The sequence below is a fragment of the Peromyscus maniculatus genome, chromosome 13 (assembly GCF_049852395.1).
Source record: "Peromyscus maniculatus bairdii isolate BWxNUB_F1_BW_parent chromosome 13, HU_Pman_BW_mat_3.1, whole genome shotgun sequence".
In the NCBI taxonomy this organism is placed as follows: Eukaryota; Metazoa; Chordata; class Mammalia; order Rodentia; family Cricetidae; genus Peromyscus; species Peromyscus maniculatus.
This window is the reverse complement of record NC_134864.1, coordinates 13,738,859-13,758,371: the sequence shown is the minus strand read 5'-3', so window position 1 is coordinate 13,758,371 and position 19,513 is coordinate 13,738,859. Positions and strand designations below refer to the sequence as shown.

At 38.0% G+C, this 19,513-nt stretch overlaps 1 protein-coding gene across 1 annotated transcript in view; it reads left to right on the top strand.

Moving 5' to 3' along the window:
* The first annotated feature begins 378 nt into the window (after positions 1-378).
* Positions 379-19,513, top strand: part of St8sia4 (ST8 alpha-N-acetyl-neuraminide alpha-2,8-sialyltransferase 4) — a 92,803-nt gene continuing 73,668 nt past the window's right edge. Inside the window, exons 1-3 of the mRNA XM_006985740.3 lie at positions 379-827; positions 7,050-7,181; positions 15,170-15,427. Of these exons, the coding sequence (XP_006985802.1) occupies positions 430-827; positions 7,050-7,181; positions 15,170-15,427 (788 nt within the window). The 5' untranslated portion in view covers positions 379-429. The remainder of the gene's footprint in view (positions 828-7,049; positions 7,182-15,169; positions 15,428-19,513) is intronic.

The following is a 19,513-nucleotide window of genomic DNA, read 5'->3' as shown; positions in this document are numbered from 1 at the left end:
CAGGTTCCTTTCTCATCCCACCCCTAACCCTATCAACTGCATTCCTACGGTGGGATGAGTCTCTCATCTTTCTCAGATCAGATCCACTCTTTGCATTGATGTAGTCAGATGGTCTGGACGCTGGCGGATCCGCGGCTTTGACGTTTGGGCGTCCTAGGAGACGGTCGGGGTGTATCTGTGTGTGCCTCTGGTTTTTTGAGTATGTGCGCGAGAACGCGCGCGCGTGCGACAGTGAGCTTCCTCCCCAGGCATAGTGCAGACCGTGCCCACGACGTTACTCTCCTAGCAGCCGCCAGCAACGCAAGGCAACAGCAGCCTCCGCCCCCTCAGCCCGGTGATTGGCTGGCCTTGCTTTTCATTTCCCTGCTACGGCGAGGAAAGGGCCAGTGACGCCCCCGAGCTCAGCTGCAGAAGCGACCGCCACCTCCAATGCACAAGGTGTCACATTTGAAAAGAAACCTGAGCCCCGGGGAGACGGCACTGAGCGACCCTGGCCTGGCGAGTGCAAACTGCGCGGCAGGGCGCCGGGCAGCGCTGGAGAACCCAGAGAGCTCCACCGCAGAACATCCTAGCGACCTGATTCTGGGATCTCGGCTCCACGCTCCCATCGCAATTTTCAGATTTCTCCCCCTCGACTATTTTCCCAAAACGGAGTCTTTATACCAAGAGAAGGTGCCGGAACTGGGGCAACCAGGACTTTCCCGGGCACCCAAGATGCGCTCCATTAGAAAGCGGTGGACCATCTGCACTATAAGTCTACTTCTGATCTTTTATAAGACAAAAGAAATAGCAAGAACTGAGGAGCACCAAGAGACGCAACTCATCGGGTAAATGCATGTTCAGGATATGACACAAAGTCAAGCCACAGTGAAGTGTGCATATAAGTGACGTTTGGAGTGCTGTGTGTGTTGGTTCGAGCTTGCTTGCGGGTGGCTAGTGCCATGAATTAAATAACAATGGCTCTTTGGAGGTCTGTGTGGGATTCCCATGCTGTTTCCAGTATGAGTTTAACTTGCCCTGTGCGGTGGTGGTGGTGGTGGTGGTGGTGGTGGTGGTGGTGGTGGTGGTGGTGGCAGCGGCGGCGGCGGCAGCAGCAGCAGATGTATTGGCACAGGGTGCCGCTCACCAAAGAAAAGTCACTGCAGAAGTGTCAACAAAGAGCGTGTGCCCTTGTCATTTTAATGCTTGACCAGAACTCGAGAGATGTTTTCACTCGTCACATCCTTGTCTTTCCTTCCTTCTGTGTCCTGACAGTCTAGATAGACACTCTAACAAGCGTCTTTCTCGAAAGGCAGAAGTTTAAGTTCACAGTGGAGGAAATGGGTCTTCTTTAGTCTTTCCTGTTTGTTTGTTTTTGATTTTGGTGATGGTGGGAGGCGCCTGTGAGATCTGTTTTCTTTCTTTCTTTCTTTTTTCAATTAGAAATTACAGTGCCAATAAGGACAATTCCTTATTTACTCCTCCAGGGATAGAACTCCTGCGTTTCATGGTAATAGTTTTAGAAGGGACCTGGGAACTGTGCCTTCACAGACTATATCATTGCTCTTTCTTGAGTTTGTCAAGATGGGTTCAAAATCTCCGCCCGGTTAAGTTCTGTAAATACCACACTTCCTTCCTCTCTCCCTGGCCTCTCTGCCTTTGAAGTCTATCAAGAGCAGAGCTCCTTGTAACTTCGTGTCTCTGACAGGCTTGGAAACTGTTTTTTGTTTTTTGTTTTTTTCTTTCCTGAGGATATGGTCCTGCTTGTCAACTCTGTTAAAAGTCCTGTTTCGGAAATCCTTCCAAGCCTGGAGGTTTCTGCAGTCGGAAACTGCGCTGGCTGAGATTTCCTTCTGTTTTTAAAATTGTCTCTGACATTTTTAAAACGAAGAAGGATGCTTGCCATTTTTGTGTGCGAGGTTTGTATGGGGGCGGGGACACGGGGCTGCTAAAACCCAGACTGTGAAACTTTACGCAGCTCTTTTCTTAATATCCCTGCTCCTCTCTGAGTAATCAGTCGCATTTAAGTGAGCAAGACGCAGGTGTATCCTCGTGGAAGGACTTGCTAGTCTATACAAAGCTAGCCTAACAGTACCACATTCAAAGGGGACTGTAGGAGAAAAGAAAGCTAATAAGGAGTGGGCTGAATGGTCCTTATGCTTCAACAAACCTATTCAAGGTCGCTATCAGAGAAAAGAAAATAAATAAATAAAAGAATCATGTGAGGTCGTTTACACAGAAGTGGGGGGGGGGTTGAAAATCCATGTCAATGGTGGAAAAGAAAAAATTAGGAGGGGTGTGGGCATCCCCAGCAGACCTGTTTTTGCCAGGCAGACAAAGGGGTCTTGAAGGTGGTGAACCCGCGCGTGGGAATTCCTGGGAGAGGCGGAGGCTGGGGCTGGTGAGTAGAGGCTCTTTGTTCCCTTCTGAACTGATGGGTTCTGAAGATGAGCCCGAGCCTAGACAAAGCAGCCCCAGCTTCTACAGGACTCCAATGGTTTGGGACCCTGGTGAGCAGGAGTGGGCGTGGCCATGAACAGGGTCTCCAAATACTGGAAAGGAATCCTTTCCTAGCTTGGGTAAACTGCCTTCAGGGAGGAGGCATGCACCCTGGTGCCACGGGGGAAATAACAGATCCAGGACACCCCACGTTTCACAGTGACATTTCTTCTGTGGCCTTTTTTTCCGGAAACCTTTGGAGGGTGGGCACAGCCCTGGGAGGTGGGGAACGGAGGTGGGGAACCGCAAACAGCCGCGCAGTGCCTGGGTAGCTCTACTAAGCTGTGGCCTGAACCCTTTGCCAGCGGAGCGGCAGTTTCTTTCGTCCCAGTTCATTTGAGAAGGCTTGAGGCAGTCGCTTGAGTTAACAAAAGAGGAAGAGAGGCATGCCCGGTGTCTAGCCTTTCCTCTCAGAGAACGAGCAGCCAGAGCTGGATAAAGAGGAGATGGGGTAGAGGGTTTCTGAAAGGAGTCAACATTTTATGACTCCTTTTTATTTTGACAGTCAAACAATAAATTCGCGTTCAAAGCTCCTCCTCTTTAATTAAAAGCCGCAACTGCAGTCCTTTCGGGCAAAACAGGGACCTGGTTGCGGAGATCGTCTCCATACACGTGCTGGAGGAATTCTGACTGCCCTGAGCTTCGGACTCAGCAGCTCAAGGTGGAGCCAACGTTGCCAGGAGCAGTGCAGGGCAGCTCTTGTCTCTGGACATTCGTTCCTTTTCCTCCGCCAGAATGAAACATTTCGGAGAAAAGCTTGTCGCCCGAGCACATGGTTTTCTTTCAACTCCCCACTAGTGCCTCTGGTGGAGCAGTTGGCTCCTCAGCTAACTCATCTCTTCTCCGTGTGAGCTTATGTGGAGAAGCCTTGTTTTGAGGCGACTAAAAGAGGAAAGAGGCTCTGGAGCCCAGACCCAAGCTTCATTTAAAAGTGAAGTAACAGAGGCAGTCCATAGCCTTTGGGGGGCACTGCGAGCCTTGCAGGTGGGCGGTAGTTTCAACCTAGTGCTCTCCTCTTACATTCTTCTGGGTTCACAGTCAACGTCCCTGCCGCTCCCGTGAGCATTTCTCACCAGATAGGCGGTGGTGTCTCTATCCCACCCTTCTTCCTTTAGCAGAGTCCCCCCATCACTCTTCAGCAAGGAGCAGTTGTTCTATGCAGAGAGGAAAACAGTAGCGGAGGAACTTTTCCTGTCCAGCATCCACCTTCTCCTAGCAGAGTAGCATCAGCGGTGTGTGCAATGAGAGTTAAGGGACCATTCCCAACAGTTCGAGCAGTCATCAGTGACCACCTGAAACTGCCACGTTCTCTTTGATAAATGGTGTTGATTGTTAGAATGACTTTATTAACAAATTTACCCCGATGATCGGTAGTATTAAGTGGGTCATTTTTGACTTTTGTTTTTTTGCATGTGCTTCACATTTGTCCCACCTTTCCACTTTTTCTATGTTGGTGAGAGTATACTGGAAATGGGCTTTAAGATTCCTGCACACAATACATGAACATGCCTATTTAACAAGGAAAGAAGTTGCAAGTGTGACAAAAAAAGATGATGTATACGATGTCTGTTTTGATTAGATTCCCTGAAACTAGCTTGGCAGACTAAAATGAGACTTAAATACACTTGACTTATACATGTCTTTTTTTCTCCCCTCAAGGCTGCTTACATTATGTTACTAAATGACCAACACTTATGAGTTCTGGCATTCATAAAGTTGACAGTAAAGCTAAACACTGGTGCTTGGACTATGGCTAGGACAAGCTAGTTTCAATTTGTTTAAAGGTGGAGGATGGTTTTGGAAAACAGCATTCCGCGGTTTCCACTTCATAGATTATCTTTATAATTACACTACACTGTATCACATCTTTATTTGTTTGACACTTTGGGAATAGAATATGGAATTGTCCCCTGCTTGGGTTCAAACTCAGTTTGTTTCAAGTTCTTTTGTTGATAGGATTTTTAAAAGTTTAAGTTAATGAGGAAGCTTAATCTGGTCAACTTCATTCTAAAGCTAATTAGTCGTTCAGAGCTTCAGTGGGGTAGACCTGGCTGTTGAGACCTGATATCCAAAAGTGTATTTAATCACCTTTGCTATGTATATCAGAACTGATGAAACAAATTTTCACAAAGACTAGAAACGCATGTCAAAGAGAAAACACCAACAAGAGATTTGTAGATATTAAGTGATAAAAGTAAGAATATTCCCTGACAGTGAATGTTTTATATTATCATCTTTGTTGAATTTTTCACAGCACTATATAAGCAGGAATATTGGAAAATTGCATTCTTTAGTGCTGAGTGATTTCTTTGATGTCTTCAGACTCTTCCCTTTTAAAATTGCATGCTGATGTTTTGTAGATATCTTTATGCAAAAAAAAAATGTTTTCAGTGCAGCTGTTCAGATGTCAAGTCCAAACTAGAATGAGAAACAAGCGGTGGGTGGAAATATCCTTCATGCTTTGAGTTCATGGGAAGGGAATCTTTGTTATGACAGAGTGAAACCTAGATCATGTGCAAAAATATCCCTGTTTAACTTTGCAGGAAAAAAAAAAGCATGCTCTCGAGGCTCAGATGACTCCTTTGAGTGTGAAAGAGAACTCTGACTACTTGTACCCACCCACTTCCATTTAAAGTTCTTTCCAATGACAAAAGCCTGACATGTGGCCAATCACCAATTTAACAGAAGCGGTTCAAATGGTGGTGAAGTACTGTGTTGGCATAGTGTTCACAAAAAAATGGATTTGTACTTTTTAAAAATGACTTTTTGAATTTTAATTTTAGAGGTTCTGATAAGGCTCCAATTGAACTAAGTATATCATTATAAAATCCATTGTACAGGTAGAACTACACCCATGATTAAGTGCTACAATACTATAAAAGTTTTAAAAATTCGATCTGATGCATAATTTTGCTCCTATGAAAATATATTGGTTGTAAAAGTTATTATTCTAATCTTTGCAGTCTGTGGTAGAAGGAAAAGATACTGGCAGCTGTTAATGGAGTGAAGATTGGAAAGATCCTTGCCTCTTCCCATGAAAATAGTGATAATTTATGCCTGCTGGGAGGTGCACACTAAAATGTGAAGGTTAACTTTTGTGCACATCCACATTTTCACTCACATGTAATTATTATCATTAAAAGTATAATATGAAAATTGATGACTGGATCACTGCTTAGCAAAATGTACTCTGTTTCCTAACATCCTAAATGACCTCTGGAAAATGATTATTATTAGCCTTGCACAGGCATGCAAATGTGTCATTTTCATCAGTAGAACCATGTAAAACATTAATTTTCATAGAGTTCCAAATTTTGCAGGAGGTGGCTTTCCTATGATTTCATAAGCAGCACAGGGAGCTGCTTCAAATTAAAACTACATATTAAAAAAATAGTGTAAAGCAAGAACCAAAAAATCAGCCTCCAGTTTTAGAATCCTCCAGCAGCTGTTAAAAGGCAATGTTTTTATTGGTAGAAAAAAATTTCTAGGTAATACACACACATTCAGACTTTGTGATTTTGAACAATCATGTTGCTTTTTAGCAATGCTTTTGAGAAGCAAAAAATGTAAAGCTTACATGTAAATAACCAGTACAAATATTGGAAGAGCTAAGCTTTTTCTTCCTTATTAGAAGTGAATGGCCTTCTAATTCTCTGAATCTTTTACCAGAAATCAGAAAGACAAACATCTATTCAGTAGTGAACTGCTTAGCTCTACAGGTCCTCATGGTTTAAATGAAAAAAAAAAAAAGTCTATCACCATGATAACACCACCGAACCCCTAAAATTACCAGTTTACATGGTATACTATATACTAGAGAATATTGATTGAAAGAGGTAGTTGCTTTTAAAACAATATAAAAGCACTGGACATGTGAATTGAAGGAATTTTCTTCTCTGTCTCCTGGGAATCTCATTCTAATGATGTTAGTGAAAAATTCTTTTTAAACTGGCACTTCAACAATGCTTGAAAAATTACTTTGTTATACAGAAAACCCATAATCTTCGCAGTCATTGCATATTAAATAATGTTATTGCTGTTTGTCAAGGCTAAGGTAAGAACACAGTGAAGTAGTGCCCAAGAATAGAGAGCAAACACACCATAAAATTGATAACATCTACAGAGCTGCTATACACAAGACTTTCTTAGTAGACCTCAGCAAAAATTATTTTCAGTACTTTTATATGCCTTCTCTGAAACAAAATTAACCTTGGTGGCCAAAGTTATAGGCTTACAGAATAACTGACCAAACATCATACTGCTTATTCTGTAAGCAGTGGGGGCAGCACTAGTTGGCATTGTAGCTTTGATGAGAGTTATTTTTCTTTAAATATCCTGAGGTTTGTCTTATATGAAGGAAAGATTATGTTCTAAAAAAGGTATGCAGATGTTTGTTGTGATAATATCCATCACTTAACTCCTAGAGTGCATCCCATCATGCTTCTCTTTTCTTATAACTTGTGAAAATACTATCCAACTTTCAATCACTAATGTAAATATAATTGTGTATGATGACACTTATGCCAAGTGCTTCTGCTTTTCACAAAGCTGGCCTGTTTCTTTTCTTACAGAGATGGTGAATTGTGTTTGAGCAGGTCGCTTGTCAACAGCTCTGATAAAATCATCCGGAAAGCTGGTTCAACCATCTTCCAACACTCTGTACAAGGCTGGAAAATCAACTCTTCTTTAGTCCTGGAGATAAGGTGAGTTCCTTTAATAAGCCCCCCACTTTCACATCGTGTTATTAAATGTGTTGGGTTCAGCCACTTTCTATTAAACACTTGATTTATGGCTTAAGTGTGAAAGCTTAATGAAAAATTGAATCAGCTGTATTTGATGTTCCTCTTGGAAGAACGTGGAACCAAGAAATAAAGTCATTGCACAGTCAAATATTTAAGGATGATGGAATTTTGAATATACTATCTTATTATCAGTGGAATAAAATACTGAGCTAAGTACTAACCTTTAGCATATTTTTACTCCATTGTTCAGGATGAACATTCACCTTAGGAGTCATTTCCTTAATTCTTCCTTATTGAGACTTCATTTTGATCTGTCACTTAAGTGCATAGAACAGGGGTTCCTTGATTGATTCCTTTTGTTTCAAGTATAGATTGGTTTGATTTAGTCCATACAGGTTATGCCTGTATAAGCTCATATAAAAAAGTGAATACAAAGTCAGAAAATAAACTTTCTAAAAGTCTGGCTTATTCTTTGCTGGACAGATATTTTAAGCTGGGATGAATTATTGAAGTAAAATCCAATGACTCCTTATATCCACCACAACACTCTCTTCTACTTCAGTCCTAAAGTTAATGAGAAAAGTGGGCTCTACATTCCTAAGCATGGAGGAAGCAAGGATCTCATATTTCTTTTATTTCATTACACCATTGCTTTGGTTCGTATGCCTAAATTAGAACATGATGGCAATTCAGAACTCAAGAAGTTTGAGAGAACATATCCTATACATATAGATATAAAATCCTTGCCTTTTTTGTGTTTTTTTTCAAAATGTTAGTTATTCATTCATGAGATATTGACATTGAAATTTTGTAATAGTAGCGGACTGACTAAAAAGTTGAGGGTCTCATCTATTTGTCAGCTTGACATTTTTGTCCTCTTGTGATACCTATAGAGTATCTTCCTCTGTGTCTCCCATAACTAGTTCCAAATTTGAATCTAAAATAAGTTAACAATGAATTAATTCTTAAGAATGAGGTGGTAGAGGGGCATTAGATCTCAGAAGTTGACTGAAAGAGAAAAGAGTGGAAAAAGTGATTAGAAAGAAAAGAAGTTATTTACAATCCTGACTTCGGGAAAAAAAATGATCTGGCAAGAAAGGAGTTGTTTAGATGAGGCTGCATGGATGATGCAAAAGAAAGCAGTAGAGAGTTATACAAAACAATATCATAATAGTTTAATTAGCATACCTAGCCATGCTTAAAATGTGTTATGTATGTGAAAATCTAAAAAGTGTATTAAATGAATAATATACCTCCATAATTTATACATCAGTTCATGCATTCCTGACATCTTTTCAAAAATGAATACTCTATATATTCACGAGACTTTAAATTTACAATTTTGCTTTTTACTAAGGTAGCCAGTCTAAGGGTGTTTAATATAAACTGACTCAAGTGAGTCTTCTGTTGGAACTTTACAAACTAATGAAGGCTGCAGTTGTGGTTTTGAAGGTGCGCTTTTTCAGGTAATAGCTGTTAATATGAATGAAATGTTAGTACTAGCTATGTTTATATTGCTCCCCTTGACAGAAAAAGCGGTAAACAATGCAAGAGTGAACAAATATTGAATAATACATGCAAAGTTGTCATTTGTAAGAAAAGAATAATTTGTAAGTTCATTATTGCACAATGTGCAAACAGTTCATAAAAATTACAATTGCTTCTAGCAGCAATGACTACTGAGTATTAATCAGTTTGGCACCTGTAAAAAAAGATTTAGGATATTAAAACATCTTGTTGTTTGGCTTTGGTTTTACAAGTCTATTGTTAATAACCATGTCTATAAGGGGGTGGCTGGATGCTGTTCAAGTTTTTCAAAAATTATACTTTGAATGCTTTTATTGGGCCATTACTTATAATTTTTTTTAATAGTTGAATTGTACTTTAAGGTTTTCTAGTTTTTTTTTTAAAATTACCATTATATTTATAGTGAGCTGATGATATTTCTAATGAATTATTTGTTAATTTACGTTGACATATGTAATAGTTGTATAGGATCCTTTCCTTATTTTTTTCAATGTGAATTTTGTTTCTAGTGTTCAGCCCTTCAGTCCATTGGCCTGCAGCTTTCATAGACATATCAGGTGTTGACTTGCTAAGCTTGTATGATGGAGAATTGTCTAAGGAGATTTGTGTTCATTGTGCTCTGAAGACTCAGGGTTTAACGAGTTAATGCACCTTACAAGTAAATTCACAAAGTGATTGCCTTGTTCTGAGGCTATGCTGTATTGACAGTAGCTTGTTTATATTGTTTTCTTCAGAAATGCACTTGTCAGCTACTTTCCTTGTGAATAAGTCTGTGAATATTGTCAGTTTCTATCCAGCATCTGTCTCTTGACCTACTTTCCATATTTTGTTTTTTTTTTCTTTTCTCAGTTTTCATATATTAAAAAAGAAAACCCTAAGAAGTACAAATGTCAAATAAGGATATGGAAATGTGTGAACTCAGCTACTCTCCCCAAACAGCCTAGCCAATAATTAGTCAACTGTTTCAATCTGTCATCTTTCTTAAACATATAAGACTGCTTAACTAAACATAAGTGCACATTTCTGTTTAGTTGTGTAAAAGAATTGGTTGTTACATTTATAGATTTATTTTCTAGAAAACACAACATACAATTCTACACTGTCTTATATTTACTGTGATTACCAAGGGACAATAATGTTAATTGTGGCCTAAGAAGCTTATTTTGCCAAAGAGTCAACATTCCCATTCAGTGTTTTGTTTAGCCAGTCTTTTAATGGAACAAGTTGTAGAAGATGATATTTTAGTACTAAATATGGAGGGCCCCTTTAAGGAGTGCATGATATTTATTTGATGCAAAATATATATTTATTTGATGTAAAGTGAAAAAGTTATAAGTTGTTATCATCCAGTTTTACCAAATTTATAGCCAAATGTGAAATGCTGAACTGTAAAAACAGTGTTCTTCACATATGTTGGAAAAATTTCAGTTTTCATTTGGTGTGATTATTTAGTATTTTCTTTTTGATGCTAAAATCTCTTTCCTGTAACATGTTCCTCAGTCCTGAAATACTAAGTAATAAAAAAAGACTTTGTTCTTTTAGGCCTTTGAGGCAAAATGCTCCAGAAGATAAATTTTCAGACAAAAAATCCTGTAGGGATTTTCTTTCATTTTATAAGCAAAATAATGCACTCAGCAATTTCAAAGTTTTTTCTTTTCCATTTTAGTAAACCGTCATTGTCAGTCAATGTGATTTTTGTTTTAAACACCAAGTTTGCAAACACTGATTCTCTCCTTTATCTTTTCTATTTACTGTAATAAATTCAAATTAATTTCATATATATATATATATATATATATATATATATACATACATACACACACACACAACCTAATTTCATTTTTAACTTTTAACGTATTCCTGCTGTAAGATGTGTTAGTGCTTTCTGGTGGGACAGATGCACCTTCAGTGGAATTTCAGTTGCCACAACACATATATTGTTGATCCCAGAACAGAGAAGAAAGAATGGCATGTGACAGTGGGTTAGCTATATTTAACATTTCACAAGTGAAAACAATATGTAGTAAATTAACCCACTGGACCACTGCAGCTGCTGTTTCAACTGATGGGCGGTGTTGGAAGGGAAGTTCTGGTTGAACCTTCAGTTGAGAAGTTTCTGTGTAGCGTCCTTCCTGTCAGTTTAACAGTTCACTAACCTTTTGGTTCAAGTCAACTTTGTCTCGGGCGGGGGGGGGGGGGGGGAGTTTTTTTCTGACTAAGATTTTCAGTCTCACTGAAGATGAAACATGTTTTCAGTTTTTTTCCAGTTACTATTAAAACAGTCACTGTAAGTAGGTGTTGGCTTAACTGAAGATGTTTGAGGGTCTGTGTTAGAATGAACAAGTGACAGTTAGAGATATGGATAATCTTTGAAGTCAGACACAGTCCTTGAATTTGAATATCTGTTGGTGGCTTGACTACATATCAAGAAAGCTTGCAAAGTTACAGCTTGTGTACAAAATAAGTTTTTGCTGATTTGTGAGTGTGTAAGCTTAGATGTTAAGCTGGGTTTCCTTTTATTTTTGAAGCAATTTTGCTTACTCTGCAGTTGAACAAAATTAAATTCATATTATGTTCTAAAGCAGACCGATTATATCTTTCTGATGAAACTTAAAGGTTTTTCAATTTACTCTAAGAAGCACATTGCCTGTTTTCAGTGACATTCAGCTAATTATATTTAATTGCCATTTTTTCTTCCTTATATATGTATGTCTAAGTGACAAAAATATTTAGGAAATCCATGGAATTTCTTATAGCCATTACATCTTTAATCTAATATTTTTTAGCCTTCTAAAGTGAGAAGAATCTAATCATTCCTCACTGGTTCCAAAGAAGCTTTGTGCTTCTAAGTCAATATTATTCATTCATAATAATTATTGTCAGCATGTTATACACTTCTACCAACAATCTTATCTCCAATAACTTTCCATGCATAAATTTTAGCCCTAAGATAGGAATGAAATGTTTGAATAAATATATGAAATAAGACATTCAAAAATCATTTAAAGCCATGCAAATCCTTTTCCTCTTAACTTTCTAGTTTGAAATAGCAACTCTACTTTTAAAAATGTTTTAAATCTTATCTAAAAGCTTCTTCTATTATTAAGTTTCATTAGTCTATATGACTTGGAATTTTTATTGCTTTGAAAGGTATTTTGCTTTTTTTATACTTCTGCTTTATAAAAATATATGACTGCTAAGCCTACAACCCAGCATTAGAAGGACACGTAACATTAATCAGTATTCTACTGTACTTAAGATCTATTCATGTCATTGACTACTATTTTCTCCCGAAAGTTTGCCAGGCTATGTATCAGTAAATTTTGTTAAACTTTTCAAACTCCTTTTAAACTTTTCCCCTTAAAGTGGTTAAAGTACAAGTGTTCTGCTTACTTGGGCGTCAGATAACACATTTTGAAATGATTTTGCTTCTAATTTTCTATTAGCGAGAAAAGGCGCTACTTTTGGAAAGTCCCTCTTGTCATTTCATATGCACGTAAGTGTAACATTTTGATGGTGTGAAAGGGAGTTTCCCTTTTGGATTTCTAAGCTACAGAAACTTTTCTTACTTGCGAGATCAGATAACCTGATCTTCTCCTCTGAAGCTGCCAAACATGGTACTACTTTTGAGCACAATCTTCAAATGCCTCTACAGCGGCCCATTTCAGTTCTCTTCAAAGGGAAATGGCAACATCACCCACTTCAGTGATTTAACCACATCCGTGCAGTGCAGTTTTATTTCCAAGACAACCTTGTCGTCTTCACAGCTAATGAGAAGCTGTGTTAAAATCTAGATATCAAGTCCTTGCTATCTCTTCCCAGGTAATCAAGTGCTAGTTAGTAAGTGTATATGGAAGGTATTTGTGGTGCCACTTTGGATAGTAGGGGTTTATCTTTTGTGGAGAATAGCCAGATCCTTATAATGTTTTGTTCTTAATAATGAAACTTACTCAATGTCACACAGCAGTGACAATATTATCACAAAAGGAAAATACATGTCTTTATCATACATATTACTACCAGGCACTGACTTTTATCCCTGTGAAGATAGAAGCTTGCATTAAGAAGAGCACATTGGTAAATAACTTCTGCTTTTCAGCCTTTTACTATGGTTTTCACAGATTGGTTTTTGCTGCTTTGTGATTGGTGGCTGTGGGATTAAATAATCTTGGATTTTTGTAGGCCACATTCCTAAGTTTTTGTCAATATAATTTTTTTCCAAGGCTAGTAGATCCTGGCATATTTCCTGGATGTTAGTTACAAACATGAATGATTCATTCCAAAGATTCCTTTTTATGCTTTAAAAATTATTCTAACCTAGCTCTCCATCCTATAACTTGATCACAGATACCTCTTTAGATCATTAAAATCTATAGATTTATACAGAAAGATAATTTTACCACTCTTGTGTGGACAGCTATGATTTATACTCACATCCCTTACCGATCAGGGTGCAGTAAAAACGACTTTTTAGATGTAGATTCCTTTGCCTCACTGCTTGCCACCTGGTTATTTCATGTCTGATTCTTCTATTTTACATTTTAAAAAACAACAGTTGAATACTTTTAAACCAGTTTCCCATGAGAAATCAATTTATTGTGTACAATATTCAGCTTCTGAAGTTTGAAAGAGCAACCACTTGATCAGGTGCATTTTCTTTCTTTTTTTAATTTTAATTTTATTTATTTATTTTTTATAAAAAGTTTTATTTTATAATTAATTTAATTTTACATATCGGCCAAGGATTCCCCTGTCCTCCCTCCTTCCACCCCCTAGTCTTACCCCCAATCCACCCCATTCCCACCTCTTCCAAGGCAAGGTCTCTCCTGGGGAGTCAGCCCAGCCTAATAGATTCAGTTGAGGCAAGTCCAATCTCCTCCTCCCTACACCAAGGCTGAGCAAAGTGTCTCAGCATAGGCCCCAGGCTCCAAAAAGTCAGCTCATGCACTAAGGACAGGTCCGGTCCCACTTCCTCGGGGCCCCCTACACAGTTCAAGCTAGTCAACTGTCTCACTTATCCAAAGGGCCTGGTTCAGTTCCATGGGGGGCTCTTCAGCTATTAGTTCACAGTTCATGAGTTTCCATTAGTTTGGTTATTTGTCCCTGTGCTTTTTCCAATCATGGTCTCAACATCTCTTGCTCATATAATCCTTCCTCTTGCCATTTGGACTCCTGGAGCTCCATCGGGGGTTTGGCTTTGGATCTCTGCATCTGCTTCCATCAGTCACTGGATGAGGGTTCTATCACAACAGTTAGGGTGTTTGGCCATCTAATCACCAGAGCAGGTCAGCTCGGGCACTCTCTCTACCATTGCCAGTCGTCTACAGTGGAGGTGCATTTTCTCTTAGGAGGCCACATCTCACCTGCCCTCTCGCTGGTTATGTCTATTTTCACAACTTCTGTCATCTATTTAGAATATGCACATATTTGTATTTGCACATCATCTTATATCTTATGATTAACTTGTACAATAGCTATAGAATGGGATAAGTTGTGGGTTTTTTTTTTTTTTGTTTGTTTTTTGGTTTTTCGAGACAGGGTTTCTCTGTGTAGCTTTGCGCTTTTCCTGGAACTCACTTGGTAGCCCAGGCTGGCCTCGAACTCACAGAGATCTGCCTGGCTCTGCCTCTCGAGTGCTGGGATTAAAGGCGTGCGCCACCACCGCCCGGCTTAGAATGGGATAAGTTTTAAAAATAAAAATATAGGCTTTAAAATGCAGTGATGAGCTGAGTTAGAATTATGTTTTTTTCCTACAATCATACATAAGATGCATTCACATCCAATTTGAAAAGATCAACAGCGCGTGCACATGTGCGCACGTGTGCGCGCACACACACACGCACACAATTCCCATATAAAATTAATGTTCTGTCTGTACAGGACTTTCTAAACCATCTTACTTCTTAGACTCTTAAGTGTAAATAGAAACTTACAGACAGATTTAATGTATCATTTGAGTAAATGTATTTTAGGGGAATTCTCAATAATTTAGTATTTCTTCCTATGGTCTAATTCAAAATAACTTCAAATTATTACTATTCATCTCACTGGACAATATTAAATAAAAGCAATGGCTCTAGAAAATTACAAACACTAACTAAGTATCTACTAGTACAAAGCTGATCTGTATCAACTGTACTTATCTAAGAAATTATATTTAAGTATATTTTGACCAATGGAGTGATTTCCTTACTTTAAATGATATATATGTAAATACTATATCTACTTACAAAATTATTCTAAGCCCCTTACACAGGATTTTAAAATATGATTTCATATAACATTTACTTGATTTAAATACCATCTGAAATTTTAAGAGTAGTAGTTACTAGTTTATATTGTGCATGCCATGTATAAATGACCCCATCAGTTCTTAGATATGTGGTTCTTAATATAAAACTTTGCTTGCATTCCAAATACAGGAAGAACATTCTCCGTTTCTTAGATGCGGAACGTGATGTCTCTGTGGTCAAGAGCAGTTTTAAGCCTGGTGATGTCATACACTATGTGCTGGACAGACGCCGAACACTAAATATTTCACATGATCTGCATAGCCTTCTGCCTGAGGTTTCACCAATGAAAAACCGCAGGTTTAAGACCTGTGCCGTTGTTGGAAATTCCGGCATTCTGCTAGACAGTGAGTGTGGCAAGGAGATTGACAGTCACAATTTTGTAATAAGGTGAGCATCCTTTTGCTTTTGCCTTTTTGAGACTGTGAATATGTCAACAACACTTTACTTAGAATATTGTAAGAAATGTTTGAGATTCATATTAACTTTAGGAATTATTGATAACTCTACCATTTTTGTGTGGTATCCTTTGCAAGGCTGTATACAAACAACCTTTTATTTTGGATTAGAAATTTAATTACTATATCATTGGAAGAAAAGTTGATTTCCTTGTAGTTGCATTTCACAACAGATTTTAAAGATGGGGAAATGACTATGTTAATTATATTAGTACATACGGGGACAAACAATAGTTTCTTAGACCTCGTCTTTTAGTCATTGTTTTCATATAACTTAATTTGTACAATGAAGATTATTATGTAGTGCCATCTCATACATAAATTAATTTTACTGTTTTATTACTAATTACCTAGGAGCTGTAGAAACAAAAATCTAAGTTAGTGAGTTTGTATCTACTATATTGGGTAAAATTGCCTTTATTATTCTGTATTTGTGCTATTGGAATTATATGTTTATAAGTTTAGTTTCCTCACATAATTGAACATTCTCATTTGCTGTTCATTAGTGACCAACATATCTGACAAAGCATGTCTTTGGTTAACTTTTTATTAACTTGAAGAAGTAAGAAATGGATCATAACTGAGAATATTAAGCAATTTTTAAAGTTCCATTCTAGTGTCTGTACAGTTTTTGTTATGTGTTAGATCCTTAGGAAACATGCTGAATGAATGAAACAGATGTGCCAATGTGTGGAAAATATATACACATTGTGAAGGCAAAGAATGTCTAGAGTGGGCTTTAAACACTGCTGTCTAGGTGAAGCACTGTTGTGAAGAATATGTAAGGTTTCTCAACTCTACTACACTCATACATTCACGGGGCAGGTGAAATAAGGCAGTGCAAGTATCAGCGTGTGTTAGAAAGGATTGTGACATGAAGAAGTAGATTTCAAAATGTGGTTAATCCTGAAGGTAGTTGCTCCAAACAGGACTCACTTCTTGATCCCCTTTCTTAGGACATAAACATTGCAGGCTGACTAAGCTGATAGATTCAGCCCTATTTTGGATACTGATGAGAATATTGTTTTCAATGTGACACAGGATGCCATCAGTATTGAGCACATTTATATCAGTTCGTTGGTGTCACTTTCTTTCCTGGCTTTGTTACCCACTTATACTGACTGTTATGTTTAAAATTTGATTATTATCCTAATTAAAATACTGGTATCTTACACTGTGTTATTCCTTCAATAAGCAGATCCCTACCTTCTTTCATCATTTGGTAACTGCCGTTGCTACAAACCACAGCCTTTCATTTTCATTTTTCTTGCATTCATTTCCTGGAAACTGTCCACCGTTGTTCTGGTCCCATTCTCTTGCAACAGCCTGCACGTTTGCAGACCCCTAGCATCTGATCCATTAATGATTGCAATTCTCAGTCTATGAATTTTAACGCCTGTGTTATATAAAGACAAAATTCTCTTTCCTTAGTCTATCAGGAACCACACTGGCCTACTATGGAGAAGTAGAGTTAGGTCATGTTGCTGCCCTGCCTAACCTCCAGCTAAATGCTGAGGAACTGGGGGTTTGACCAGTGTTGTCTTTTCTCTCCCTTTAATGACTTGGGTATTTAATTTTGTGTATAACGGTTAGACTTACAATTCATATATTCTGTTTCAGATCACTAACCTGCCAGTGTAATCATTAAATACATTGTGATCATTTCTAAGGAAAGCAAATTCTGGTAACATCCAGTATAATGTTTTCATATTTGAACCCTGCAGCCTGTGTCTCCAATATCTTTGATCTGCTTTACTAGTGATTGGCAGGTGTATTTGAGGACCCATTTTATGTTCTAGGACAGGGTTGTCTCTCACCTGAAAGAAAAAATATTAAGAGGAATATGGTTACACTTTCTAAGTCGGAATCCATTTGACTCCACTTATATTTAATCCTGAAACATTGTATCTACAACAGATGACTCCGTGTTCTGTCTATTTTATGAATTCACAAATGTTCTGGCTTCACCTAAAAGGTTAAAAGGCAACATTCATTACTTCAGTAGCTAACAATAATAATTAGTATAGAAAACTACTTTGAAAATGTTGAGAATGAGGTTGAATTGATTCACCAACTAATGGCTTCTCTTCCTGGAGGTTTCCAGTTGCTTTCTCTCCCAAAGAAAGGACCTAGATGGACTAATTACAAATTACTATATGTAAATATGTACCACAGAAAGTTACTGTAGTATCAATTATATGTTTTACACACACACACACACACACACACACACACACACACACACACACACACACAAAGCAAGCATTAAATTCCCTTTCATGGCAAATGTACATGGGAAAAATTATAGTTATCATAAAGTAGCCTGTTCCTTCACTGTCCTGTGGACTAAACTGTCAGCATATCAGCAATTTCCCTAAATAATATCTTCAAATTGAAAGATTTGGCATTGTCTCCCCACAAACATCCTCTCTTGATTAGAACTTAGTCCTTAACTGGTTTCCCTAGTTGCATGCTGTCTTCTTTGTTAGACCCCACCTTAACTGCAGCGTCTGAAACAATATTGCTATTCTAATCAGTCTTTGTATCTTTTCATTCAACTTTAAAACCAATTTAAATGTATATTTGTATATATATTTATGTCTTTTTTGTTAACTTTACATTTTATGTTACTTATTTATTCTTTTTAAATTTTAATTTTTGTTGTTGTTTCGATTTTTGTTCGCATCTTTGTTTGTCTGTTTTTCAAGACAGGATTTCTCTGTGTAGCCCTTGTTCTCCTGGAACTCATTCTGTAAGCCCTGCTAGCTTCAAACTCAGAGATCTGCCTGCTTTTACCTACCAAGTTCTGGGATTAAAGGCATGTGTGTTGTTATGCTCAGCTTTTTAATTTTTTAATTAAATATAATTACATCACTTCTACAGTCCACTTCCCTCCTCTAAGCTCTACAATGTCGTCTCTTTCCATCTCTTTCCATGCCTCCCCACTCTCTCTGAAATTGATGGCCTCTTGCTATTATTGTTACTCATATAAGCATAAATATATAAATACCACCAGCAGAGTCTATTTTTTTGCTTGTGTGCATGTGTTTTTAGGGTTGACCAGTTTGTTTTGGATAACCAGTTATGAAGCTCATACTTGGAAAAGGCTAATTCTCTCCTCCAGTAGCCATTAGTCTTTTTCTAGGGATGGGACCCAGTAGGATTTCTCTTTTTTATGTTAGCATGTTGATTAATATTGTCAATGTTCAGGTCTTATGTAATTAGCCACAGGTGTAGCATCCCTGTCATTTTTAGTAGACAAAATAACAATAGCCTTTTAGTCCTCTGACTCTCACATTCTTTCTGTCCCCATGCTGTAGATGTATCCATTGGAGCTGGGCTCCCCACAACCCACTGATCTTTGTGATATCAGAGATTTTTATCTGTGATATAAAAAAATCAGTTGTGGTTTTCTGTAATGGTCTTGTTTTATGAGGGATGAGAGCTACAATTTTATATGGGTATAAAGATATATTTTATACTGCAGTAAGAAATTCTGCTGGTCTGACAAGGTGATGCTATAGGTTTTCTTTTGAGATCCATGAATTCACTAGCCCCAGGTTACTGGCTAAGTTTCTAATTTCAGGCATGATCAGACAGCTGTTGGTTATCACCAACATATGAGTATCACTACCGCACTTTTAGGGATGTCTTGTCATGATGATCATGATTTTGATTCATATGGGTAGGTCTATCCATTGTTTGCCTTCCTTGAAAACTTGCATAGCACTATTTAGTACTAAGAAAGCTGGACTGCAGGAAGGAGGCATTCAGGTTATATCCAGCCAAATCTTCTGAGTCTCATGTCCTAAGTCTGGGGTGTCAAGAGCAGTAGGTTCCTTCAACCACTGAGAGACAATCCAAAGACAAGGTGTGTGTGTGTGTGTGTATGTGTGTGTGTGTGTGGATGTATACATAGAAATATGAATATAAACTTAAATGAAGCTCTATCAATAGTCCCTATAAGAGCCATAGACCACCACCCCAAAAAACCCCACTATCAAGCAAATTTACCCCT